The 26652-nt window shown below is 47.7% G+C and overlaps 4 protein-coding genes and 1 long non-coding RNA gene across 13 annotated transcripts in view; 1 reads left to right on the top strand and 4 right to left on the bottom strand.

Moving 5' to 3' along the window:
• Window positions 1-6615, bottom strand: part of HNRNPD (heterogeneous nuclear ribonucleoprotein D) — a 9919-nt gene extending 3304 nt beyond the window's left edge. For all 3 annotated transcript variants that reach the window (XR_001878450.1, XM_017837613.1, XM_017837614.1), the window contains exons 1-4: window positions 6327-6615; window positions 2231-2399; window positions 1297-1458; window positions 356-487 (exon numbers count right to left, since the gene is read on the bottom strand). Coding sequence is in view for 2 of the 3 variants with exons in the window: in XM_017837613.1 (XP_017693102.1) it covers window positions 356-487; window positions 1297-1458; window positions 2231-2399; window positions 6327-6514 (651 nt within the window). In the remaining variant the exon portion in view is untranslated. The remainder of the gene's footprint in view (window positions 1-355; window positions 488-1296; window positions 1459-2230; window positions 2400-6326) is intronic.
• Window positions 6616-8614: 1999 nt separating this feature from the next.
• Window positions 8615-12900, bottom strand: HNRNPDL (heterogeneous nuclear ribonucleoprotein D like). 4 transcript variants are annotated; one of them, XR_001878452.1, is made up of 9 exons: window positions 12713-12900; window positions 12214-12382; window positions 11964-12125; window positions 11558-11689; window positions 11326-11440; window positions 10371-10538; window positions 10072-10169; window positions 9581-9684; window positions 8615-8886 (listed from the first exon to the last, which is right to left on the bottom strand). XR_001878452.1 is itself a non-coding variant. In XM_017837616.1 (8 exons), the coding sequence occupies exons 1-7, from the start codon at window positions 12799-12801 to the stop codon at window positions 10099-10101; spliced, it is 906 nt and encodes a 301-aa protein (XP_017693105.1). In that variant the 5' UTR covers window positions 12802-12889; the 3' UTR covers window positions 8615-8886; window positions 10072-10098. The 4 variants fall into 4 exon arrangements, 2 of the variants coding, with proteins under 2 accessions (XP_017693105.1, XP_017693104.1); XR_001878451.1 differs by having other exon boundaries at window positions 9581-10169; window positions 12713-12889; XM_017837616.1 differs by lacking the exon at window positions 9581-9684 and having other exon boundaries at window positions 12713-12889.
• Window positions 12901-13241: 341 nt separating this feature from the next.
• ENOPH1 (enolase-phosphatase 1) lies at window positions 13242-24094 on the top strand. The gene is made up of 6 exons (XM_017837618.1): window positions 13242-13353; window positions 16816-16917; window positions 17676-17878; window positions 20551-20683; window positions 20970-21093; window positions 22154-24094. The coding sequence occupies exons 1-6, from the start codon at window positions 13270-13272 to the stop codon at window positions 22291-22293; spliced, it is 786 nt and encodes a 261-aa protein (XP_017693107.1). The 5' UTR covers window positions 13242-13269; the 3' UTR covers window positions 22294-24094.
• LOC108508654 lies at window positions 18536-22158 on the bottom strand. The gene is made up of 3 exons (XR_001878453.1): window positions 21504-22158; window positions 20529-21125; window positions 18536-19815 (listed from the first exon to the last, which is right to left on the bottom strand). It is a non-coding gene; the product is annotated as an uncharacterized LOC108508654 (long non-coding RNA).
• The window catches only part of TMEM150C (transmembrane protein 150C), a 29274-nt gene continuing 26713 nt past the window's right edge, over window positions 24092-26652 (bottom strand). For all 4 annotated transcript variants that reach the window (XM_017837620.1, XM_017837619.1, XM_017837622.1 and 1 more), the window contains exon 9: window positions 24092-26466. In XM_017837620.1, coding sequence (XP_017693109.1) covers window positions 26258-26466 — 209 coding nt within the window. In that variant the 3' untranslated portion in view covers window positions 24092-26257. The remainder of the gene's footprint in view (window positions 26467-26652) is intronic.

The following is a 26652-nucleotide window of genomic DNA, read 5'->3' as shown; positions in this document are numbered from 1 at the left end:
CAGTTTTAGAAGCTTTCTGAGACAAACTGACATTTCGGTATCAAACACACAGAGATCCAGCTACCAGGAAAACATGGTGCCACCTGATACAGCAGATCTGTGACACAGCACTCTGCCCACACAGCTGGAGCACGTGGGAGCTGCACAGTGAACAAATGTGCTCTATAAAACCCCACCTGAAATCCCCTCAGCTCAGAAGTTAAGGTTACAGTCACCTATTCCTAGCACCTACATAAATACTTCATAAGCCTAATGCTACATGTGAGAAATAATGCTTATCCCCAAACAGATGCAACTGATAACATAATTCTCTCTATTGTCAGTGTTCACTTTCTCTAAGAAAAACTTCACCTACTTTACTAAGCCCAACATTGTGGTATTTCTTTTCCATTATTTTCTTCACTGGTTCCTCCTCCTTGAAAGTAATGAAGCAAAATCCACGCCTCTTGTTAGTTTTGTTGTCCATGGGGAGCTCTATCGATTCCACCTGGTGAAGAAGACAGTGATTTTATCTTTTATCCTGCCATGCATGTCACTTCAAAATCCTTCTAAGAGGTCATATTTGTTAACTGAAATTATTTAGCCTTGAATATGACAATGTGTCTCCTTCATAGGGCTTTATATCACTCAAAACCATCTAAAACATCACCCTCACTAACAACAGTGTTAATAAGTGTGAAAAAATTTTCCCCTCTAACTTCTAGTATCATTTGTCCATTCATACTCAGACAAAATACGGTGCACAAAGAATATTTTAGTTATGCTGGATAAACAGTCTCAGTTTGACTTTCAGTTTTAACTCGGTTAAGACTGAAGTAACTAAATATTCCAAACTCCAAGGAGACCTAAACCTTGAAGTTTTATATGAAAAAGATGTAGCTTTGTGCAAGTGCACAGTTCTGTTCATCTGCGCCACCAAAAACTGGGGATAGAGAGAGACAAGAGACTACATAGTTGCACAGAATTTAGGCAAACTGCTTCAATCTGTGCCACAGAAGATGAGCTGAGGTGACTTAAGATCATCTCATCCAACTGACCAAAACACCATCTCAAAAGTGTTGCCTCCCTTTCTGACTTATCCCAGCTCCTCCTTCCATTACCCAGTCTGTGCAACTCAAAACCTGTAATTAATACTATTGTCATTAAAATTCTGACTACTAAGACAGATGGAGCTATACTGGCCACTAAGCTTACAGTAGCATCCATGCAGGTTGCATTTGGGGGATGCTTTTTATTACTAAATTTGTGAAGACAGAACAAGTTCCACAAGCATAAGCAGTTTGTTTCACCACATACCTCACCAAAACCTCCAAAATATTCCCGTATTTTCTCCTCAGGTGTGTCTGGAGATAAGCCCCCAACAAAAATCTTCTTAACAGGTTCTTTTGTTTTCATGGCTTTAGCTCTTTTTGGATCAATGACCTTTCCATTCAGCTTGTGTTCTTTCTGGTCCATGACCTGAGAAAAATAAAAACATAATCTTAAGCAGTTCAAACTAAATGTTTCACTTATGTTTTGAGCAAGGCCAAATTTGCTTCAATTTCGATACTTTGATTACAGCAATGATTTGTTGCACAAAAACAAAGAATTCTGTGATTTTGATCACTATCCACTGACACAGTTCTGACAAAGCTTTTCCAGAGCCACCTGGGGTCATGTATTATCCAAGGGAAGTAAGAGCATAACACTTCTCAGAAAGTACCCTACAATCTCATCCTCAAACTTTAAGAAGTAAAGAATCTGCACTTTAGATATCACCAAAGGTCAACGAAGGTGAAAACTTTTCCGTGTGCTGTATCCACAGCATTTTAGAAAAGTTAACAGCTAACTTTTGCTTGGATAGAGCCCAAATGTATCAAAGCTATTGGCTCTACTCTAGGGGTCCACGTTGCACCTCTGGAATGCAAAGGTTTGAAGTTCTTTGCAAATTACTGCTTTCAGTAGGCAGCAGACATTTATATACAGTGGTTTTCAAGCGCTCAAGTCCAGTGGTTTGCAGCATACTCCCGTGTAAGTGCTCAAATCCACACCTTAGCAATCACTGCTGGTCCTGAACACTGCATCAGGAGTAAGATGGTTCAGGAAAATAAACATTTTAACAAGTATCTTAAACATGTTGTGTCCCTGAATCATCTTTAGCAGAACATGTACAAATAACTATGCAGACAACCATGTGAGTGCTTCATCTCCGATACCCAAATCTGAACATGTTTCATTACATCAATACTACCTTATCTACGCTCTCTGATTCTTTGAAGAGCACAAAGCCGAAGCCTCTTGATCGCCCAGTGATGGGATCTAACTTCAGAGTACAGTCTACAACTTCACCAAATTTGGAGAAATAGTCCTTCAGATCTTTCTTGGTGGTGTCCCAGCTGAGGCCGCCAATAAACATTTTCCTGTTAAGACAAGATGGTTTAATCTGTTAATGTGTGTTACCCAAAATCCTGCACTGTCAAGCTGCATAAGCTCAGTTACCTAATGCGTGGAACTGGCAGCATTTTATCAGTGACGACACCGCACACGCAGGCCTGCACTTTTTGACAACTTGCTTTAATGATTCTGGCCAGGTTAGATAAAGACTTACATGTAAACAAAAGTTTTGCACCATCTTCTGCTGCAGTTGCTTACTCTGCTACCCCAGGAAACTACCAGTAGTGACAAAAAGGTATTTTACTACCTCCCTGCACCCCCACCACAGGCTAAATTCCATTTAGTTATCTGTGGAGCCTCACACAACTGCTCAAGAAACCCACATGGGCAGATTAGGTTTATACAGCAGTGCACTTAAACAGAGGCATTTATGTACTAGGCTGGACTGGACATAAGCCCATATTAGTAAACTAAAATAAAGTTTAGTTAAGTTGCCTTCCCCAGAAAGCAGTAAAAAAAGTAAACTATTGGATGATCAAAGCTTATCTTTCCTCACAAAAACGTGATATAAACAACAGGCATAATCCAATACAATCAAACGAATGTCTTCCCAATATTCCTAAGGGACTAGTGCTGCTGGGCAAATGTGTGCAGCACATAATTCTGATCACGACCTGTATTTTCAAAAGCACACTGGAAGCTTAGAATCAATTCATAACTGTCCCACCACATTAGTAAGACACGAAACAAAAGGAAAGACAAAAAAAAACAAGCCAGTATGCACACAAATGAATCATTCATAGTCATAGTCATTAGGCATAGGGCTTAGGCAGCCATTCAAGAGAGGATTTGAGATGATCTCCTCTAATACTGATAAAGAAGATTTTACAGCAGGCTCTAAACAAAAAAGTATGATCCATTATGATCTATAAATGTTTCCTACAAAGCTTTGTCCATTTTCACTGTATCAACTTATCCCACAATTCAACGCACACTTATCAGAAAACCTGAAAAAACACTGTATCATGTCTTCAACTCCTCCACTTTCCACACCCATACAAATATTCCTGCCAATCATGTAAATTGCATGTACCTCCACAAGTCAAACTCTCTCAAATCAAAAGCTGCTCCTCTGAACTAACTGTTGAATTAGCTCTGCTGTCATGACAGAATTAACAAGAGCATTCACTTTCTGACAAACATATCCAACCTCCATAGAAATGAGGGGGTTCAGGAGCTTCATATGTTTCTATAAAAGGTCCTGAAATCTTTAAGAAGGAGCACCAATTCCCCATTCCCGTTATCCACTTCTACCACTAGTTCCAGATGCCTCTTCTACAAAGCACCAAAATCCCTTTCTATCTCATGTGACTACTTGTTGTCTTCAGGACTAATCTATATTCATCCCCTTCTGGTTCCCCCAGCATAAGAGGGACATGGAACTGTTGGAGTAAGTCCAGAGGAGGCCATAAACTTGATAAGAGGACTGGGGCACCTCCCCTCTGAAAACAGGCTGAGAAAGCTGGGACTGTTCAGCCTGGAGAAGTTTGCATGAAGACCTCACAGCAACCTTCGAAGTATCTGAAGGGGGTCTACAGGGAAGCCAGAGAGGGACTCTTCATGAGGAACTGTGGTGATAGAACAAGGAGTAATGGGTAGAACTGAAAGAGAGGAAATTTAGATTAGATATTAGGAAGGAATTCTTTGCTATGAGGGTGGTGAGACACTGGCACAGGTTGCCCAGGGAGGCTGTGGATGCCTCAACCGTGGCAGTGTACAAGGCAGGGTGGATAAAGCCTTGAGCAATCTCATCTAGTGGGAGGTGTCCCTGCCCACGGCAGGGGATGTTGGGACTGGTTGGGAGGGTTTAAGGTCCATTCCAACTTCTTAACATTCTGTGGTTCTATGAATATTGATAAAATGGTCCACATTGGTAAACCAGCACGGGCAGTAAATCAAAGGATGTTTTCTGTTCTTGTGTTCATCCATCATTAAGGTTCTTAGTTTGTTTGCTGTTTTGTGCAGCTTTTTAAGCAGCCAAACAGAACACAGAGAGGATGCAGTGTTTTTCTGACACATGGAGGATACTCTAGCAGTTACTACTGAACTTACACTTGCTAGGCACAAGCCACCTGTTCCACAGCTACCAACAAACCATTAAACACACAAAACCTGCTTTATAGTTGCCATCAATATTAACATACAAAGCCTGCTTTATACCACTAAGTACAGACAGAGCAAGAACATGAGTTTACAACAGCCCTCTGAAGGCTCTTCTTCCCTCCACGCAGCAACTGCAACTTGGGAGTCCACTCACACAGCAACAAACCACTGCTGCTCCATCCTGCCACTACAGCGAGCTGACAAACCACTGCTTCACTGCAAAACTTGAGGTCAGGTCAAGGCTACAACACAACCACGAGCACAAAAAGCAATCCAGGAGCAACGCCACAGCGGTGTCAAAAGCTTGTAAACCTGTGGGTTAGGAAATCTATGCAAGTCACATCAGCACATAGTTTTCCAAAATATGCTTTCAAATTTCATACTCAGCTAAATAGAGCAAAGATATCACAGATCTTCTGTTTTCCCTCTACTACCAAGAAAGCTGCCAAAACACTTTGTTTCCTGTACAGCATGACCCACAAAAACTGACAGATCAAATAAGAAGACTGAACTAAACTACAAGCCAACATATAATATAAGTAATCACTGCCCAGTGTCACTGCACCCCTCAGTAACAACTTTTTTTAAGCTGTATTGCCTCCAAACAAGATCAGCTTCCTTCTGAAAACCCTTTAAGAGGTATGTATTCAAGGGCAAAAAGTAAAACAAATACGCAAACTGCAAGGGTATTTAAAGCCACTAAGAGCAGGTGAGAAGTAACAAAAACATTCTAAGCTTCTGCTAATCCTACGAAAACACTCAAAAAAAGGTTCCTCTTCTCTCTCCCTGCAACATCCCAGATTATTACATCCCAGGTTATTAACATCGTTCTCTGCAACATCCCAGAAAGGTTTCGCAGCACGTATCTACAGGACAACATAGCCAGTGCTCCTTTATCCAGTTTATTTTCTGCCTTGACCAAAACCAGACCTGCAGCCAGAATTCTTATGGGTCTGACAGGAGACAGCACAGAGCATCAGCCTGTCATGTCACTTGGTTTTTTACAACTGAATTTCATCACCAATACTAAAGTGACACTGACCCATACCAAGCATCAGGCAGAGACCCTCGGAAGATTAAAAGCTGCCTTTATTTTTCCTAAAATCATAGAATATGTTGAGTTGGAAGGGACCCATCAGGATTATCGAGTCTAACCCCTAGCCTTGTGCAGGACACCCCAAGAATCACATCATGTGCCCAAGAGTATTGTCCAAACAATTCTTGAACTCTGTCAGGCTTGGTGCTGTGACCATTTCCCTGGGAGCCTGTTCCAGTGCCCAACCACCCTCTGGGTGAAGAACCTTTTCCTGATATCCAGCCTGAACCTCCCCTGACACAGCTTCATAGCGTTTCCTCGAGTTCAGACATCACCTAATGCAATCTTCCTCACACTAAGTTCCGCGAGGAGCAGAGGGATGGTTTAGGCTGGGAAGAAGCCCAGGTCCCTCATGCCTCTCACTGACACACCGTCTGTGCTTGCAGCACAGGGCAATGCTGCGACAGCAACTCCAGCACTCGGCTACGCCGAGTTACGGCCTTGTCGCGCGCACCGCACACTAACTTACATAAAGAACATCCTAAAAAAAATAAAAGGGATTTGTAGTTCGGTACACATCACACCATTTGTACACCGCGGGTCCACACACCGCCCCCGCCTGGCCCGGCCCGTGACGTCGCCGAAGCGCCAAGTAAACAAACAGGGCGGCGAGCGGGGCCGGGCCAGGCCGGGCCGGGCCGGGCCGGGGGCGCCCGGCCCCGCCCGTGACATAAAACGCGCCCCCACTGCTCACCCCTCGTCCTCCTCGTTCTTGCTGGCGTCGATCTTGGCTCCCTCCGACTCGATCCCGCCGCCGCCGCCTCCCCCATCGGCGCCTCCCGCCCCCGCCTGCCCCTCAGGCTGCTCCGCCGGCTCTGCCGCGCTGTCCCCGGCGCCCGCCGCCACCACCGCCGAGTCCAGAGCGAACTGCTGGTCCGACATGGCGCCGCCGCCCCGCAACGGACCGGACCGGACACCCGCGGTGCCGCCGCCTCCCCGCCGAGGCCCCGGCGCCGCTGGCGGCCCCGGCCGAGCGCGCCGATCCTGCCGATCCCTCCTCCTCCTGCTCCCTGTTTTTAATGGCGCCGCCACCGACCCAACCTAAAATGGCGGCCGGAAGGAGCGCGGCGGGCGGGACACGTGACACCGCCCCCGGGGAGCCGGGAGGGAGCGGGGGGGCGGTCGTGGACAGCCCCGGGAGCATCCAGGGCCTGAGGGTGCCGGGAGGGGGTCACGGAATCACGGAGCCGGTAGGGTTGGAAGGGACCTCTGGAGATCTCCCATTCCAACCCCCCTGACAAGGCAGGGTCACCTGGAGCAGGTGACACGGGAACGCGTCCAGGTCCGTTTGGAATGTCTAAAGAGAGGGAGACTCGACGACCTCCCTTGGCAGCCTGTTCCAGTGCTCTGCCACCCTCGGTGTAAAGAAGGACTTGCACATGTTGAGGTGAAACTTTTGCGGTTTAGTTTATGGCCATTGCTCCTCGTCCTGTCGGTGGGCACCACCGAAAAGAGCCTGGCACCATCTTCTTGGCACCTGCCTTTGAGATATTTGTATGTGTTGATGAGATCCCCTCTCAGTCTTCTCCACACTGAACAGGCCCAGTTCCTGCGGTCTCTACTCATAAGAGAGATGCTTCAGACCCCTCATCATCTTCGTGACGCTCTGCTGGACCCTCTCCAGCAGCTCCTTGCTCTTTCTTGTACTGAGGAGCCCAGAACTGGACACAGCACTCCAGATGTGTCCTCACTAAGGCTGTGTAGAGGGGAAGGATCACAATTTTGAAAGAAAACTTAGCTCTTAGAGAAGTGGGGGGTTGTATATTAACCAATGTAGCAGCAAAGCCATGTGCTGGTGGCACAAGTCACCTTCAGCCCCACCAGGGCACTGCTGAAGGATAACTTCTGCATCCAGCTGCACTCCCCAAAAGCCTGTGTACACACGCAGTCACACACAGCTGTGGTTTCTCCCAGCAGTTACATGCTGGGTTTTTTTTAGTTCGTCGCCAGTGACATCAGCGAGCCTTCTCCCATCCAACCTAATTGCTAAGATGACAGGAGCCATCCAGATCCAGCAACTGTTCAACCCCCAGCAGTTATGGGAAGCAGCTCTTCTCTGCGATAGGAGAAAGTAAAACAGCCAGCTACTTCAGAGAGAAGTAAACACTGAAATTATGGTTTGGAAACTTTCAGGGAAAAATCTCTACCCCGACTACTCCCTTTCGAAATCTACAAGACTTCTGTCAATTAGCTACTCCCATTTTACCTCGACAAGCAAAGTTTATTTTTTGATGCTTGACTAGGTACACACTGAGTAAAAAACAGAACTTCAGGCAGACTGCTGCAAGCCTTCGGCTGCATGCAGGTGTATGCTCCCTTACCCGTTCCACCATTTTTCCTAATCAGAAAAGAACCTGCTGGGTGTAATGCTGTTTCCCTGCTCCACCAATCATTCACTCAAGCTTTTATTTTGCTAGGATGCACAAGATGGTAAACCTGTTTTCTGGATGCTTCAGGTGAGAAGAGTCCAGTACAGGACCTAACTTGTAGATCCCAAGTTGTACAGAAAAGAGTTGCTGACCCTTAAGTTCAAGAACTTGTAATCTCCTCCCTGCAATTGGAATAGATAGGGAGTGATTACTCTAGGAAAGTAATTAAGCTACATTCTAGAATAGTCAAGGTTCTAAGTGCTTGAAAAACCTTGAAAGGCTCCACACCCCTCTAATCCCTTAAGCAGTGCCTGAGCCATCAGCATTACAAAGGTGCTGCTGTAGTTCTAGATCCCTTGAGATGTACAAAACTGGCAGCATTGTGACACAGACAGACCACTTTCTCCTCTCTTCTGCACGTGGCAAGAGACAACTCTTCCATCATCCACTGATGCTGACTCCAAGCATGGTGGTGCTCTCTCAAGACAGGTCAGGAAAAATCATGGGTTGTATTGACCTGTATACACAGTAACACAGATCTCCAAAGGTACACGCCCTCCTCTACAAGTAAAACTACACTTACACCAGTGTAAGGTGACAGCAAGACTACACACTCACTTAAGTAAGCATTTATTAGAGAATCCTTTAACATGAAATTATACAAATAAAGTTTGTATAAACACAAATCCACATTGTGTCATAACATGAATGGCAAAAAGAAAGTAAAAACCATAAAAGAAAACTAGTCGGCCGCTATGTACAGTTGGACACAGTTGTGTCGTTCACTAAAAGTCTTTTACAAAATAGTCATTTCCTCTCACGAAGATCACCCTCCATTCACTCACGATGCGCTGCGAGATGGCTTTTTTGCTGCAGTACCTCTACCTAAAAAATCAAAGACAAAATGCATGTCAGATCTGTGACAGTTACTACAGAATTGTTAAAAGGTCCATTTTCATGAACTGCTTTAAGTCTTCTATATATTCCTTTCTTCACTGTTAAAGATCATATGCATATTTATTAAGGTAACACAAGAGGTTTTGTTACCCCTCAGTAATTTATCTTCCCAAATATTGCCATTCAGCCCATTTAGGAAGCTGTTCCAAAAACAACAGCTGATTTAGACTAATAGGTGAGCTCTGGATCAGGCTTTTTTTCCCCACTGGAAACACTGCCAAAAGGGTTTCTAATTATTTGTTTATACATCTATATGACTTATGTGCAACACAAGTCAAGTCAATTTAGTTCAGACGGTTCATATGCATATGATCCTTAATGTTTTTCCAGATTTAAAAGTTCGTTTTGGTTTGCAGATTTCACTATTAGCTATAAAAAGAAAAAAGCAAGCATTAAAATCTTAAAGAATGCACATTTAAAATGAGGTTCCACAATTGAAATACAACACTAAACAGAAGACCAAATGATTAAGCTGTAAAGGCATTTATGTACTTTAACTCCTGTAAAAAACCATTTAAGTTAAAGACACTTAATCTCCAAAAAAGATTAAAAAAAGAAGCCAAAGTCTGAAGTTTTCCACTTTAATCTTTACGCTGGTACATGAAGTTGGAAGAGACCATACCACAGGACAGCGTTTTCTGGTGTATGCCTTGCGCTCTGCCTGCAACGTGCGACCCCAGAGATAGACGTGGTCAGGGTGACACACGGCCTGCAATGAAGTTCCCGCTGGCGGGTACAAACAAGGTATAATGTCAGAGTTAGAAGACAACATTCTTGTTTTCCTTAAGTTGTACCCATTTCAGTACTTTACCTGTTAATACTTCTAATAAGTTTAATTATTCCTCTAGATCACCTGGTACACAACGCAAACCAGAAAAACTCTTATGTTTTTCTGCAGTACTAAAGAAGATAAAGTCACGTTTTTACAAAGTTAAAGATCTATAGACACGTAGGCAAAGCTGGTTTTAAAAAAAAAAAATATTATTTTTTTAAGTTAACAAAAGCTTAATTAAAGGAAAAGTCATGCTACGCAAGTTTTTACTCTTCGTTTGTCTATTGATCTTTAAATTAGATTAGACATACTCAGAGTGGACCTTGCACTCAAGTACACACCTGTTTGCTCAAGTACTAGGTACTGCTTTAGTACGGCTGGTAGTTGTTTTGGTGGTTGCCGCCGCCACGGGACGCCTTTCCGTATGTGCTTTGCTGGCCTGTACGTAACACGAGAGGGAAAAAAACAAAGCCCAGAAGCATTAACATCCAACCTCTGAAGGGGACTTCACATACAGCACACCAAGAGATCTCATCTTTAGAGCCATGTGCCAAGAGACTTTACAGAGCAACTTACTAGAAGAGGCCCCTGTTTAAAGATGCACGTTCTTGTTATTGGGAATGAGATCAAATCCACTTACCACTGTAGTCTGTGTATCCCGGCCCATATCCATAGTTGGGATAGTTGTATCCAGAGTAGTCATATCCTCCATAGCCACTGTAGCTTTGATCGCTATAAGCGCTATTGTAATTTCCATATCCTTGATCGTAATAGTTATTAAATCCTTGATTCCAGTTTTGTCCCTGACCTGAAACCAAGTATAGCAAGTGTAAGTTACAGAACTTATTTCTCTTCTACGTCACTTCATTTAACTTTCAATGTCGATCTTTCTATAGCAGAGCTATTACCTGAAGAATCCTCTTACCTCCCTAAAAACAATCATTTTCGAAAAAGAATTGAGGCATCTCATTTGGATACAAGAGATGTGACTTAAGATCTTAAAACACACAGCATTAGAGAAAGACAGCGGGTCGTGTTGCTCATAAAACAGCCAGGAAAAGCAAAACAACACAACACCAAAGGCACATTACAGCAGCTCCTGTTGTTTTCCTTTAACTGCCATTTTGGGTCAGGAATTGCCTGAGCACCAAATTATACCTTACTGCGTTGTGTTAGTTGTACTAACTTGAAGACTGAAATGCATTAACCTGTAATATAACAGCTGTTTGCTTCTGATCCATTTGCAAAGTGTAGCAAAGTGACTGCCATCCTCTTCAGCAAACAGCTCTTGGTTTCTCACCCATGAGCCCACCAAGGGCACATCCCTCCATGTGAAAGGGTGAACTGCGCTGGCTACACTATCCACTGTGGGTGTGCAAAAGAACCCTACACCCAGCCGGCCACTTCACCATTTGAAGGCAAGCAGAGCAAGAACACACTCCTAAGCTTCCACAAGCAATCACAATCACCAAAATACCATTTAACAGGCTACTTTACTCATTCAGTTTAGAAACAAGATCAGCATAGAGCCTGAAATCTGGTATATCTACAGACACACGAGTACTTATATTTGTTTAACCATCGAAAACACTCACCCCGTCCACGCCCTCTTCCGCCTCCACGTCCACCAGAAGTATTGCTTTTCCCTCCTTTCTGCTGCTGCTGCTGTTGCCTGTATACCTCCTTGGGCTGTGCTACTTTGATCTCACACTGTAAGAACAGAAATGCTTTAACTCATCAAGAACTTCAAGACCATTTTGTGAGTTGCTTTCACGGACGCCTACAGAAATAGTCTATTTCACATGCTAAGAAGGAGAGCTTTCGTACCTTGCCTGAACCAATCTGATGGTATCTGCTTTCTAGTAACTTCTTTACTGGCTCTTCATCTGTGTATGTGATGAAACAGAAGCCCCTCCTTTCATTCGTCTTTGTGTCCATGGGAAGTTCAATATTTTCGATCTGAAATTGAAACACATATAAACAATGCATGAAGTCTCTGAGCAACTTTTTATGCCACCAGAACCATTTGGCAGTGTAGCATCTGTGCCGACTACTTTTGGCAGCTATAAATCAGACCATCACAACACTACAGAATCATTAACATAGACATTCAACAATCTCTAGCATTGTATGAGCCTGAGCCAACTGTCTCCTCACAAATTCTTCTGTCTTAAGACAGAGCTAAAACCACACTTGGAAACCAAAGCTGTTGTTATATGCCATTATACTATACCTCGCCAAAAGCACCAAAGTACTCCTTAATCTGTTCTTCAGACGTATCTGGACTCAGCCCACCAACAAACACTTTTTTTGGTGGCTCCTTCCCTTTTAGGGCTTTTGCCCTTTTAGGATCTATTAACTTCCCATCCAGTTTGTGTTCTTTCAGTTCCAACACCTAAAAAGCAAAAAAGGAAACGAAGTCTCAGACCCGTACCATAACACAAGCCAGCTTCGCGCCATCGATCCCCAGGAAACCCACCCACCTTCTCCACGCTGGCAGCATCCTTGAAGAGCACGAACCCAAACCCCCTCGACCTTCCAGTGACCGGGTCTGTTTTGATCGTGCAATCCACAACTTCACCGAACCGAGAGAGGTACTCCGTCAGGTCCTTCTTGCTGGTGTCCCAGCTGAGGCCTCCGATGAACATTTTCCTGAAGGGCAGGAAGTACGTCGGGATGCGGGAGCGGGCGCAGGGAGCGCGGAGGGAGCGCCGGGGCCGCCCCGCGCCCCCATAGGCTGCCGGTGACGTCACGGCCCCGACCGGCCCCCCCCGCTCCCGCTCCCGTCCCCGCCCCGCGGAAACTGGGTCACCCGCCCGGGACACAAAGGCGGGCGCGGCCATGGGGTGGGAAAGGCAGGCCCCGCACCCTCCAGCGACCGAGCCGCCTCCCCCCTCCCTCCCCGCGCCGCAGGGCGGGCAAAGGAGACGGAGGCGCGATTCTCTCCCTTCCCCTCCCCCCCCATATAATTCCCGGCCTTACCCGTCGTCCTGCTGGTTCTTGCTCGCGTTAATCTTGGAGCCCTCGGCGAACTCCTCCTGGCCGCCGCTCATCTCGGTCGCGTCCTCCATGGCGGGGCGAGGGCGGCGGGGGTGCTCGGGCGAGCGGCGGAGACAGCGGAGACCTGCGCCCGGCAGAAAATGGCGGCGGAAGAGATCCGGGCACCGCCTCCGCCGCCCTTATATACCCGCGCCGGCAGCCAATCAGCACCGCCCTGCCGCCCGGCGCCGCAGCGCCCCCGGCGGCTCCCGGCGGTGCTGCAGCGGCCGCCATCGCGCGGGGCCGGGGGGGGCCGGGAGCCGCTGCCCGGGCGGGGACGGCACCGGGGCACCGGGGGACGGGCCGGGCGGGCGCCGGGGCTGGGCGGGGCGCACGGGGTGCGTTGTAACGCGTAACCCAGAAACCCCGTTCAGGCGGCGGCGGCGGCGGGGCGTGGCGGGGCGTGGCGGGCGCTCCGGGGGCGGGCAGAGCCGGCGCGGCGCTCCTCCGCCGCCGCCGCCGCGCGTCCCCGGTGCGCCCCACGTGCCGCCGCCGCCGCCATGGGCGTGCTGCCGGTGCCGGCGGAGGTGCGCGCCATCCTGCTGGACATCGAGGGCACCACCACCCCCATCGCCTTCGTCCAGGTGAGTCCCGGCGCCCGGGAGCGCCGCTGGCACCGCGGGAGGCTCCCGTGGCACCGCCGCTGTTACCGTGACCCTCCGGCCCTGGCACCGCGGGCGGCTCCTGTGGCATCGCCGTTCCTGTCGTGACCCCACGGGCTGCTGCCGGGAGGGAAAGCCGTGACCCGTTTTCCGCGTTTTTTTCCCAATAATGCTCGTAAGAAAATACGTGATGTCTTGCTGATCGGCCGCCTCTTCGGTGGGCAGGGGAACAGGGCACTACTGCTCGGATTCGGGGCAGGTCAGGGATCTTTTTTCGTGGATATAGGGCAGTTGGAGTGCTCGCAGCCTCGTCCGGGAAAGGCCCTCGAGCGTTGCTGTTCCTTTGGTGGCTGGAGCTGCAGCACCGCACCCGGGAATGCGGGGAGCCTGGAGTAAGAGCTCGGAGTTATCCACTGCCTTTTTCCATCGGGAGGGCGGGACAGCCAGGTGCTTCCAGTGTCGCCAGAGCCGCGCGTCCAGCAGCAGCACTGAGGGAGGGCAGCACAGGGAGCGCCCCGGGCTTACCGTGAGGGGCATCGTAGGGACGGCGCCTGTGTGCAGGTGGCTTCCCTTGCCGAGGAAAAGGCTTAAGACTGGTGGAAACGCTGGCTTAGGTGCAGAAGCCAGGGGACTGGTAAGCCTGCGAGGCCAGCAGGAGGCATCAGGACAGGCTGCTATTGAAATCTGCAGTTCTCCAAGCCCTCTCTTGGTCCCTGCCGGGACCGTGTGGTTCGCGAGCAATTCGTTTGTATTTAAGACACCGAACAGATTTATCCCTTCTCCTGCCGTTGACCCGTGTTTCTCCACGAGACATTGTAGGTTTTGGAGGATCTTTCTAGCCAGTGGGTTACAAAGGTGCTTTGTGACCCACATGGCGGGCGAAGGCTCCTGACAGGCTTTCTAGATGTTTCTGCTAACGCGGTTTAACAGCTGAACAGCATGACCTACATCTTTCCCCAGTGCTCTTGAAGAAACGTCAGGCCTAGATGGCATTAAAGCTGCCTCCCTCCCCCCAGTATCTTTCAGTTTAAACAGTTTGAACAGTTTAGATTTCTTACTAAGCATCTGTCAGAGCAATGAAGCTGGTTATATCCACCTTTAAGCTATTTTGCTGTCGTGCAAACAACATGCAATATACCTGAGATGCTTTTCTACCCAAAGTCTTCCTGTTGCAGGGAGGCCAAATGAGTTTTGGTTCTCAGTAAAACTCAGTTTGCTGGAAATCCTGCTCCAAATGCTTGGAGCAAGTTATTTCACTTGGACTTTCAATTAACCTCCATAATTTCTACTTTCCTTTAAAAGGTCCACTGCTGTTTCTGCAGGCACTTTTATTCTTTAATATTGATGGATTTTATTTAATCATTTCTTTACTGTTAGAATTACTGAATATGCAAAGTAAGGGAATAGCATGAGTCAGCTGATGGGTGGATTAAGGAAAGATACCGGAAAAGAGAGTGTTTGGTGGCCACTAATTAGAAGTCACCAAGTTTTGCCTTTTCCTGGATCCACCCTCGCAGAGTGGATGTAGATGGCAGGGGAGAGATGTGATTTGATAAACTACATCCCCTGGGATTTGCCAGATCTCCTGTAAAAGAGCAGATTGTCACTGAACTTAGTGACAGTTTGCATGGAAATTGAGAGAAAAATGGATCCTGGTCACTTGATTACAGGGCTAATTACAGTGTGCTACGTGGGTGTCCACTGACAGTAAAAATACCACCCTTTCTACACTGGGTTTGATGTTGCTGTAAGCAGTTGGGAAGGCTTAGGAGGGCTGTCAAGCTGTGGTTGCTGAGGAATCTTTCTCCACTCTGCCAAGGTGTGCTGGGGCAGCCACATCTGGGGCTGGACATTGCTGAGGAGCCTGACCAATATTCCCCCAGCACACACAGGAGGTGGGCGGAGCGGTGGGAGCTGTGCGGAGCGGTGGGAGCTGTGCACAGCAGGCTCCTGTTTCTGCTCTCCAAGGGAAAGGAGAAGTGGGTGAAGTTACAAGGGTCAGTAACAGACAGGCTGAAGTGGCAGCGAGGGAGGTGTTTCTTTGCAGGATGCAAGGAGTCTTTCTTCCACACAGACTCCTGACATCCATAAACCATCTGTCCCACTGGCTGTCCACCACTCCAGCTGTCACATGGGTGTCCCCTCTTGCTCCACAGTCCAGTGCACTTGCCAATGGGCCAAGACTTCTACCTTTTTTAAATCCCCTGAATTATGGAATACACTGTGCTTTCAGAGCCTTTTTAGAAGTTTTCTTTGCCAGCACAAGAGCATGAGACACTGGTTTTGGAAAACAATTTGGACTTTTGACATCTGAGTTGTAAAGGAGATTAAACCAAGTCAGTGGGTTATTTGCATTTCCCAGTGGATTCTCTGTAATTTCCTCCATGATTTAAAAGATAGTTTGAAAGTAAAGGAAATAAGAGAGTAACTGGGGGTATTACAAGGCTGTTGATTTCCCTAGACAAGTTTGTGGTAATTTTTAGGCAATTCGCATTGTTTATAAAATTTACAAAACGGAAAACACAATATTGGAGTAACAAAATCCTGCAGTTCTGCTACTACATCACACTCTGAGGACCACTGCTTTCTTATTTCAGTAACAAGTTAAAGGTGATATACAACGAGGAGAGAGAAATTATGAGTGTCTTTTTGAAGAGAGGTGAGCTCAGGTTAATTTCTTCCCGATAAAGAAAAGCTTGTCTCTATACCCAAAGGAAGGAGCTCCCTGCCCTACCCCTTGTTCTGAGCCTCTTCCCTCACCTAGAGATGCTACACAGTGGCTGCTTGTGGCTTCTCACTTGTGAAACACCACTAATGAGAGCAATCTGTAATTATTTCTGGTTGCCCTTGAGATCTTCAGGGAGGTTTGTAATTTTCCTGTGGCACTTCTCCCTAACCCCATTTCATTTTATTTGTAAGACTGTCCTGTGGAGCTCAGTGTCACTGGACTGGACTTTTTTTTTTAAAAGGTCCTCTAGCTTTGGTGAGAAGTTGAGATGTGTTTTCAGAATGACCTTTCTTAGGACAAGCGCCCCATCAAAAATATAGTAGCATAACTTGTCCATTCAGAGTACATACATTGTCAGCCTTGTACTCCTCAGCCCATGGAAATGTGGGGTCACATCTGCCATTTGAGGCATTTTTTGGCAAGCCCAGGAAAAGTTATAACCCACCTTTCCATCCTAGGGCTTAAAAGTTGCAGCTACGTAAACATTTTGTGTAAAAAACCAAAAAATAATCCACCTGCACTCACCTTGGCCTGAGGCAGCTCTGTCCTGTGACCAGGCAGACACTCTTGGCAGGCACTTTCACAGGTTGCAGTACTGTAGGGGAAGCTTAAGTTGGGAAAATAACTGTACACACCAGCATGTACCAACAGTTCCTTTTAAAAGCAAGTTAGCCTTACCTCTGCCAGGTTAAAGGAACAGCCTGTTTCCCTGCCAGGAGACCTTGTTCCCTTACATCAAAGACAACGTGAAGGAGTATCTGCGTGCTCACTGGGAGGAGGAGGAGTGCCAGCGGGATGTCGGACTTCTGAGGAAACAGGTTAAGTAACAGAGCTACACCGTGTCTCTCCGGGTTTTCAGGGCATGCCTGGGGCTTCAGGTCACTCAGACTCCCTCGGTCACCCAACGTGAGCCCACGTCTCTTTGCCCCTCTCTGTGGAGGCTGCTTGCTTCAGTGGTCCGATTCTCCCCCTCCCAAAGCCTGGGGTTGTGCTCAGGGAAGGGCTGGTGCTTGGCAGGCAGCAGCTCAGCTGCTTCCCTCAGCTCACCTTGGTCTTCACGGCCCCCGGACAGCTGTCGAACCAAGCCTTTTCAGCCTTTTGCCTCCACCGTGCCCTTCTCTTGTTGAATACACACCTCTTCGGGAAGCAGCGTGGAGAGATGGCAGAGTACTTGTCCTGCACAGGGCAGCATATCTTGCCTCTCTACAGGGACAGCATCAATTTGAGACCCGTGGCTGAAGCCAACAGACACATTCGCTTCTTTACCTAATTTCAGTAATGAAATACTTGAGCAAGTGTAATGCTCATTGGAGTATTTACAATACAGCTACAGTAATGCTAATTGTTTGGTTTGGAAAGTGCAATCCAAGCAAGTGTTTCTAGACACTACCAAAGTCTGAATTTCCCATTGAGAAAAGCATCCAAACAATGTTGTAACCCCTTGTGTGAAGAGCAGTTCAAGCTGTGTCCTGCACAGAGGTGCATGGATGCAGCTTTTAGACCACTTCCCTACATTGAAGGTGTTGAAACCTCTCCACCTCTTCCCTCCCCTCTTTTTATCGTGGGTGGTTTCCAGGCTCAGGAGGACTCCAGCTTGGACGGAGCCGTGCCAATCCCTCTGGAGAGCGGAAGTGGGGAAGAGGAGCTGGAGCGGGTCATCCAGGCGGTTGTGGACAATGTGCACTGGCAGATGTCCCTGGACAGGAAGACCACAGCACTGAAGCAGCTGCAGGGTCACATGTGGAGGGCAGCCTATGCAACCGGGCTCGTCAAAGGAGAGTGAGTAATTGCGTGAGTAATTGTGGGCCTCTTCCTGTGGGGCAGGTATGGGGTCCATCTTTCCTGGACATTTATTAGCAGAATAGCTGCATAAGCTGTTCCTGGGAACAGCCCCACATGGAAATGCAAGTAGGATCACTGGCTCAGTGGACAAGCCAGTGTGTTTGCGTTCAGTCGTGGCTTAAGCCAGGCCACTGCTGTTGTGGAACCAGCTGCAAACACTTCATTTCAAACTTGGTCATGCAGTAAAACTCAAATCCACTGAGCTTAATCTTTGGATCTAGGCAACAAAGAGCTTACAGTAACCTAGGGACTGACCAAGTTCCCCCTGGGAAGAGCAAGTAGGTGAGAGTGTTTCTCCTTAAGGAATAATTGGCAGGTACGTGCTGGGGAACCGCCAGTTATCCAGCAACCTGAGCAGGGTCCATAAACTAGACAGGGTCTGACCAAAGAAACAGGGTAATGGAAGCATGAGTCTGCTCCCACAGGTGGTGGAACATTCATCGCGGACAACTGCATTAAAAAACTTGGAAAATGTCTCAGTATTTATCTAGAGAGATTTCTTGATAAACCAAGAGGCTAAAGCACAAGTATGAACTTCTTACAGTTCTCCATCTTGCATTTTTTATCCCCGAGTTGCACTTGTATTTTGGAACAAATATAAACAAGCCAGGGTTGCAGGGTCAAGTCCTTTCAGTCATTTCCTCCTGGTTTGTCTTTTACCTGTGTGTTTCCTGCCTTTCCACTTCTTTTTGTCTTCAGGTCCTTCTTTATGTTCCAGCCACAACACAAGAGTGCATAAGTAGGGACAACTGCAGCTAAGCTTGATCTTCTTATTTAGGCTAAGAAATACTTGGTTAAACTATGCATTTCAAATTTCTAAGTAAGTAAAAGAAGCCCTAAAATTCAGAGTGTTTTGTCAAAGGAAGAAAGAGGAAGAAGAAAATGAGCTCACCGAAAAATGTAAACATCCACCAGAGAAAGTAACAAAACCCAAAAACAAGTGAAAAGAGACAGACATCCTGTTGATTTTGTTTATAAGACAAAGCTAATTGTCTTATAGTGACCCAAAAACTGTGTGGAAAGCCTTGTGCTTGGCCTCATCTAAGGAGGGAAGTCTCTAAAGTCTCCTCCTTGCCCAGCTATATCTGGCACATTAGTGTCTGAGATCCAGGCCCTGAACTTAGCACATGAAAACACAAGGATGGCTGGGAGTTTCTGCCATACAACCTCAAAATATTTTCAGCTGACACCAGAGACATTATTAAATAACCGTGGAAAAAAGTGAAAAGAAGCTAGAGATGAAGAAGGGGCCAGCTGATTGCTGCAAATCTGCAAAATTTAGTCCAACACCTCCTTCTGCATGTGAGTCCTCTTTCTTTAGGCATCCAGATTCCCTTTTCAGTACCTTTGGGCCTTGGCCCAGGTGGCCACACAAAGGTGTGCATCGCAGGTGGGAAGGCTGCAGTTTGGACTGGGATCATTCCCTTGAGATCACATCTCCTCCAGCTCCTCTCTCCAACCTTCTACCACATCAGACTGAGATCCTTTCCCTACCTCTGTGAGGCTTTGTGGCCTTTCCTTACCAACCATCCCACGTATTATTGAGGCACTTACTGTCAGCCTCACTTTGTCCCTCCTGGGCATCCTCTAGCCTTCAGTTTCCCCCGGTGCATGGGTCATCTTCAAAATGTCCACACAAAGAACTTTTACTTACACGTGCGTGGGGCACTGGAGAGATCTCGTGGTATAAATGAGAAGCAACAACAGACATGTCCATTAGCAGTTGCCTTGGCTTTAGTCCTCCTTCCTTCTCTTACAGCTTTGCTCCTGTGGCTGGGCTTGTCTTCAGTTGGCTACTCCCCAGAGTTAGATGGAGCTCACATTTTGAGGCTTGTCAGCCCATTGCTAGACCAGTACCTTCCTTTCCCAGCACTCTGCAAGGCCAGAAGAATAAGGGGGGAGGGATGCTGCTGCCTACAGAAGGAGAGCTGGTTCACCCTCTGTGTTGCCAGGGACATGTCTGGCCCATGCTAGTACTGTACAACCCAACCCAGTTGCTGAATAGAGTAGCTCTGACCTCAGTCCCTTAGGGGACACTCCTTCCCTGAGTTGTTGTCTGGCTTCAGAGAGTTTGTACAGTGCCATTCGTTTGGCTCCTGCAGCTGCAGCCTTGTCTCAGCTCCTCCCTGTGCATGGTTGGGGCCTGAACCCACGCTGGGGCTTTGCACCACATGGATGCAGCTTACAGCCAGAGCTCTTAGCAAGAGGGAAGTCTTTGTTGCTTGCAAGGCAGGTGGGACTCAGAATGCAAGAGCCTGTCTTCTCTGTCCCCCACTTATTCCTCCCTTGCAGAGAAAAGTGATGGGATGCCATTTTCCTCAATCTTCCCTTCCCTCCCCACATTGAAGGGGCTGGAGAAACTGCTGCCAGATGTCTGGAGCACTTCATCAAAGCTGCTGTCTGCATAGCAGTCTGTGAGCTGCTCAGCTGGCCAGAGCTCAGAGTACATCACTGCTGGTGAAACAGACTCCCTGGTTGCAGGGCCCCTGAACAGATTGAGAATGAAGTCCCCTTGCAAACTAATGGGACAGTTGTCACAGTGCCTGGATAAAGGAGTAACTCCAGGTGCCCCTGGATTTGCCCTTACCTGCCATCCTGTTTTGCTCCAGAATCTTTGAGGATGTGGTTCCAGCCATCCGGAAGTGGCGGGAAGCGGGGATGAAGGTCTATATCTACTCTTCAGGCAGCATTGAAGCCCAGAAGCTTCTGTTTGGATATTCTACAGAAGGTGATATCCTAGAGGTAGATAACCTTACCACCTTCCTTACAGCTTCTCCCTCTGCAGAACGCTCCCCTCCCACAAGCCCCCTTGCTGTAACACTTGGTGAATGAAGTCTGGGACAGGAAGGTGGGGGAGTGGGTTTGACCCACGGGAGTTAAGCTCAGCCAGTTGACTCTGCTGGCACGGCTGCATTGGTCCCTGGTTCCCATGGTAGAAAGGAAAGGGGAGGGCTCACTCAGGAGCGAGGTTTAGCCCTGCTCTTCAGGTGGCATTCAGCAGTGACCTGTGCTTCTCTCTCTCTTTCAGCTCTTTGATGGCCACTTCGATACCAAAATAGGCCCCAAGGTAGAAAGTGAGAGCTACAGGAGGATTGCCGCCAGCATTGGGTGCGCCACCAACAACATCCTCTTCCTGACGGATGTCCCACGAGGTAGGTGGCCTGCCAGTCCTGCTGGTTCTCACCTGTGCAGAGGAGGCAGGTGCTCTTTAAACATGTGCTGCTGACTTGTCCCAAGCACCCCAGAAATGCTGCACACCGCTTTGCTTCAGCACCTCCCCTCTAGCTGTTGCCATCCTCCCTCCTTACACACCCGGGCTCGCACACAGCAGTGGGATGTCTGTGAGCAGCACTGCAGTGAGGGAAAATAGGTCAAGTAGAAAACCTGCCTTTGCACCAGCAAGCAAGGAGAGACTGTTAAAGCGGAGCAGAGCATTTGCTGAAGCAGTTGGCATGTCCCGGTTACAAACAGGGTCAGTGGTTTGACCCGTGCTCAGGGGAACTGATGTAAAGCTGTGCTGCTACGTGGCACATGCTGGTGGCTGGTTCTTTGTGCCACTTACGGTTAGGTTGTGTTCAGCAGCAGGAAAACATTCCTTCTGGTTGCCAAGACTTGACCCCTGGAAAGCCAGGATTGGGAAGCTAATTTAATGGCTTGTCTTTGCTGGAAACATCTTTCTGGTTGCAATCTCAGTCTAAACCAACCCAGTCCCCAGGAGTCGGTCCTTACCTCCTCTCCAGCCCTCCCAGAGCTGCTGGGAGCTTGTAGTTACCTCCTTTTCCCTGGATCACCTCCCTGGATTTCCTCTTGTACTCAGGGAGCAAAAAGAAGCTTGTAAGAAGTGACTGGGCTGGAGTGGGGTGTGGGTTTGACTCACTAACACCACAGCCTGACCACAGCCCAGCTACCCTGTGACAGGAATCCAGCTGGAAGGTGCCTTGAACAGCCATCAGCTGGGAGAGGGGAGGGGATAGTGAGGCAGCCAGCTCCTGTCCGCTCATGTTACCTGGCAGCTACAGCCACCCACAGCAGGTCTGCCAGGAGCTGGTTCCTCTCTGGAGCCCTGCAGCACCACGTGCAAACTGTGCTTTTTCAGTCTCAACCTTTAAAAGCATTTCAGTGCTTTGGAGATCTTCAAGCCTTAAAGACCTTGATGTGAAGAGGTTGGTAAGCAGATCTCATCTCCACTCTCCCCACCTCTGTTTGTTTCAGAAGCCAATGCGGCCGAGGAAGCGGATACTCACGTGGCTGTGGTGATCAGACCAGGCAACGCAGGACTGACAGACGATGAGAAATCCTATTACAGCCTCATCTCGTCTTTCACCGAACTTTTCCTGCCTTCCTCCACTTAGGGAAAGCGGTGCACGCACAAAAGACTGTGCTTCACCTGAATTGTCCTTGTGAAACATTAGGTAATTTTGTCCATAATAAGAATTCAAAACCAAATCCACATCATGTCTCGGACCCACAACCAGTGCAGGCAGGTACGGATGGACAGTACGGTGTGGGGTCCCTTGCGCAGTAGGACGGATGCCTGCTGCCAGCTGGAGCTGGGAACAGGGTGAGGAGCAGCACCCATGGGCCCTGCTGTTCCTCCCCTTTCCTGGCTAGCAGTTAGCTAAGGAGATGCTTCCTTCAGAGTCACCCACTGAAATCTGGTGCTGAGATGCCCCACCATGAGCTCTGTCATTTTTAGCAGCAGTCTGCAAGCAAAGTTTATGTCCCCTTGTCCCAGAGGGACACCTGAGGACCTTGAGGGGATATGATCTCCTCCCTGCAAATGGGGTTGCTGGCTAAGTCAAAACTTTCAAAGTTAGGATTCCCAAAGGAAAATGCCAGCTGTGGGCTGTAACACAGTAGCTGACAAAGAAAAAGCCAGCCCTTGCTGCAGGCAACCTCTTTAGATAAAGAACAACATATATCTTGACTATATCTGCAGCAGGTCTAGGTACAAAACAGTACAACTTGCATAAGGAAGCTGCTTAGAGCTACACAGCCAGCCTACCAGAATGAAGTAGAGTATATATAAGTATAGCTTTAAAAATTAAATTCTGGACACACTCCACTGCTGCACTGTGGTGCTGGGCTATAGGATATTACTGGCTGAACACCAAAGTCAGTTTGACTGCATTTCTGAAGTATCTCAGCATTAACCCATGGAGCTCCTCCTCAGTAGCCAACACTACCCAGTCACCCATTCATAGTACTGGTCAGCTGTGGGCAAACCTTGACAAACTGCTCCCAGGGGGGACATCCTGCTGCATTTAATGAGAATTAAAACCCTGACCTGTTCACCCTACCTAAATTGTGCCAATGTATATCAGATGCTCATGGAGCTTTTCCTAATACAGTAAATAAAAAACCAATTTGGCTTTCATTGTGTTCACTCCATCACAGTATTTAGCCTTCCTGTCTATCACCAGTGATCCCAGCACTTAAAGGCAATTTTTTTTTTTTTTTTAAATCTGCAAACACTTTGTTGTTCTGCTTTCACCTTCCCCAGTCCTTTCTCTGAAGCAGCAGCCTTGTCCTGCAAAGGAAGCTGTATTACCTCACTGACCACTTTAGGGTTTCAGCTGGGGCTCAGTGGGGGTGCAGGAGTGAGAGCCACAGAGGTTATACCTGGTAGGAGTGGAGGCAGAGGCAATCTGAAATCCCCGTTCCCTGCTCCTGGCACTTTGTGTTGTGTATGGGTGTCGCTGTGTACTGAGCACTGGCACTTGAGCTTGCCCTCCCAGCCAGACAAAATACAACATTAACATGTGTGCTGCCTTCCTGAGCTCTGATCTGCACCTGCAGCTCTCCCTGTTGATGGAGGCTGCTGTGTAAAGGACAAGCAAGAGATGGGCATTTGGGGAGGAAACCACATCATGCCAGCACTGCCCTTCTAAAACTTTGATAGTAGCAAGGTCAGGCTGTGGGGCAGCTGGTCTTGGATGCCTCTCTGGGCTGTGTAATCAGTGTGATCCTGCTCCTAGAAAGAGCCAGCTAATTAGTGCTGTTACAATAAGTGTATCTGCATGGCTGAATAGTTCCTGGCTTCCTTAAGTGATACTGTTAATCATTACACTGTAAATACTCACCTTTTGTTTTGCCTTTGCCGTCAGAAAGCTATGCTTGGGGTAGGGGACAAAAATAAAACTCACTTTCTCCATAAAAGCACTTTATTTAGTGGTCATGTTTCAGTGTATATCAGTTGTCACTTAGTTGTACTGAAATGTGCTGTTAGAAATACTCTAAGAAATGTACAGAGTTATCACTAAAAACCTGAAGTTCAGTTTGGATTGCATATAGGAAAAGGAGACAAAGGAAAAAAAATAATCACATCATCATTTTTTCCCTTTGATAAAATTACAAAATATAAAATGATAAACTGAAAGTATTAATTGATTAGGGAAACAAAAGTCACAGTGGACTATTTACAGTAAAACACCCTTACAACAAATTGCTGTTTTGTGCTCCATGTGGATTGAGTGAGTGTGCCTATGTAAGAGGATCCCCACCTGTCCATTCTCCAGACTGTCCATGCCCAGGAGGAGCTCCCTGGATGAGCTGCTGGGGAGCCCAGCACCTTTCACTGCTGTGTCCTTGGGCCACCCTCAGCACATCCTTCCAGGAAAGCTTTCCACTAATGACACTGCTTCAAGGAGGAAGCCTTCAGCAATCCACATCAACCCTCTGTTGGCCACAAGTGCTCTGGATTTATAACAGCTGCCTGAGAACAAATTTTGGTGCACAGAAGATAAAGGGCTGGCTGAAAGCTGTCTACTTACATTAGTTTGTCTCAACTATTTCTCCTTTCAGGAGAGGCCTCTGACCTTTGCAGAAGACTGCCCTTGTACCTTTTCCCTGTCTTGTCAGAAATGCCACAGAGCAGTACAGTTCCCCTTCAAAGGCCTTTTCCTACCATATTAATTTCTGCTTATTTTCCTGCAGCTCAGACAAGATGCCAGCTTAAACTGAGTCTGATTTGTGGAAGAAAATAGGAGCCATGTTCATGAGAAGCAAGTCCCATCACTCCCCAGCCAATACAGCAGCCTTCCCAAAATGAGGTTTTCAAATGAGCTTTGAGCTCTTGTTTTTTTTTTGAAAACAGACCTTCTGTTTGAAAACCTCCCTTTAGGAAGGGAGAATCCTGTCTGGTTTTGCTATTCCCTTTTTTCACCTCCAGCCCTCAAGCCACATCACCCAACCTCGGGGGCAGAACTGCCTCCCTGCACCTTGGAAGCCCATGTAAACCTGTGGCAGACTCCACTCACGACAACTGACCACACTGAGGGGTCCAGAACCCAGGCCTGTCAGCATGTCTGAGGCTTGGCTTGTAAGTGCACAAGGAGCAAAACTAAACCTTGTGTCCAGCAGTACCTGCAGTGGTACTGTTCTCATTGCAGACAAGTCCAGCGCCTCTAACACAATGTTTTCCCCCTCAGTGAACAAAAAAGAAACAAAAAACAACCACAAAACAAAGGTTTTGAAATACTATACACAATGTGTGGTGGAAGCACTACACACTTAGAAAGAGCAGCCTTTTCTGGGTCATCTTCAGAGCACACAGACATTCTCATCTTAATTCAGGACCTCACTTCCCCCAGTCCCCACTGTTGAGTCTGAGCCATGAAGCCAAGCACAGCACCCCACTGTGTCATCTCCTCTGGCCTGGGGACGATCTGCCCAGCTACAAGGCAGCATTGGCCAAGTCTTGCTTCCTGATCACAGCACAGTTTTCCAAACCCAGATTTACCATCAGCTGCTTTCCAGGCCCACAGAAATGCCTGCCTGCTTGCCAGAAAAGCCAGTTGGGGTCTTCCACGGTCTGATTCCAAATTCTGAAGAAACAGATGCTCTTTCTCACCCTTCCAAGTTACCCCAGTTGGCAGCAAAGAAAACAACTCGGGAAAGACACAGAAGATGCAGTCTGGTGACTCAGGAAGGCTCCCGAAGACTCTTGGTGCCCAAAGAATTCTGCTTCTGTCACCACCTCCTCTGCAGAGTAGGCTCAGAAGGACCTGCCTCGGAGAGGCATTGCAAGGACTGGCTGTGGAACGTTTTGAACAAGAGGTGTGACAGAGCCACTCAGTCCCTGGTAGCATAAACTAAACAGCTTGTGCTTTCTCATGCTGCCACTGAGAAGGATCCGCTCCTCTTCCAGTGAATACCTATTTTTGTTTGGCTCTTAGTGAGACAGCCACCCCTCAGAGCCCTTTGGCAATACGATCATGATTGCACATGAAAACAAACTCATAAAAAAAGTGTAAATGAGGTTATGTTTAACCCATGAGACCACACCTGCCCCCCTCCCCCCTGCCAGAGGACAGGCTACACCTGATCTGTTTGGTACTCGGAAGCTTCTGATAAGCTTTCGGAAAAGCTCAGAAAGTTTTCCTGGTATTCAGAGCAAATGATCTCAAATCTGTAATGCCTGAACTCCACTGCAAAGGTGCCGAAGTAGCACAGGAAGCACATCACCAGGCCCCACTGGATCCTGGAAGCGTGCATGTGAATGCCCTGCGCCATGAGGATGAAATCTGGAAGAGGAAGGGTCAAGGAGAAGTAGTGAGAGCAGAGACACCGACCGGTATGAGAGAAAGCCAACAGGGAAGACAATCTTAAACAATCAAAGTCACACAGATGACAGTCAACCCATCCAGCCATCATGAGGAGAGTGTGAACGGGATGCCAGAGAAGAAAGGGATGTCAGGTGTCCAATGATG

Source organism: Lepidothrix coronata, unplaced genomic scaffold (assembly GCF_001604755.1).
Source record: "Lepidothrix coronata isolate B3197 unplaced genomic scaffold, Lepidothrix_coronata-1.0 Scaffold307, whole genome shotgun sequence".
Lineage (NCBI taxonomy): Eukaryota > Metazoa > Chordata > Aves > Passeriformes > Pipridae > Lepidothrix > Lepidothrix coronata.
This window is presented reverse-complemented; position numbering and strand designations above follow the sequence as displayed.

What these genes read in the sequence shown, in the direction of transcription:
- HNRNPDL (XM_017837615.1), bottom strand. Translation starts at nt 12,801, where the DNA reads ATGGAGGACGCGACCGAGATGAGCGGCGGCCAGGAGGAGTTCGCCGAG. An exon ending in ATGCTGCCAGCGTGGAGAAG is followed by an intron (nt 12,126 to 12,213) that starts GTGGGTGGGTTT and finishes TTTGCTTTTTAG; the next exon opens with GTGTTGGAACTGAAAGAACA. An exon ending in ACTTTGGTGCTTTTGGCGAG is followed by an intron (nt 11,690 to 11,963) that starts GTATAGTATAAT and finishes TTTCAATTTCAG; the next exon opens with ATCGAAAATATTGAACTTCC.
- ENOPH1 (XM_017837618.1), top strand. Translation starts at nt 13,270, where the DNA reads ATGGGCGTGCTGCCGGTGCCGGCGGAGGTGCGCGCCATCCTGCTGGAC. An exon ending in TCGGACTTCTGAGGAAACAG is followed by an intron (nt 16,918 to 17,675) that starts GTTAAGTAACAG and finishes GGTGGTTTCCAG; the next exon opens with GCTCAGGAGGACTCCAGCTT. An exon ending in CCTGACGGATGTCCCACGAG is followed by an intron (nt 21,094 to 22,153) that starts GTAGGTGGCCTG and finishes TGTTTGTTTCAG; the next exon opens with AAGCCAATGCGGCCGAGGAA.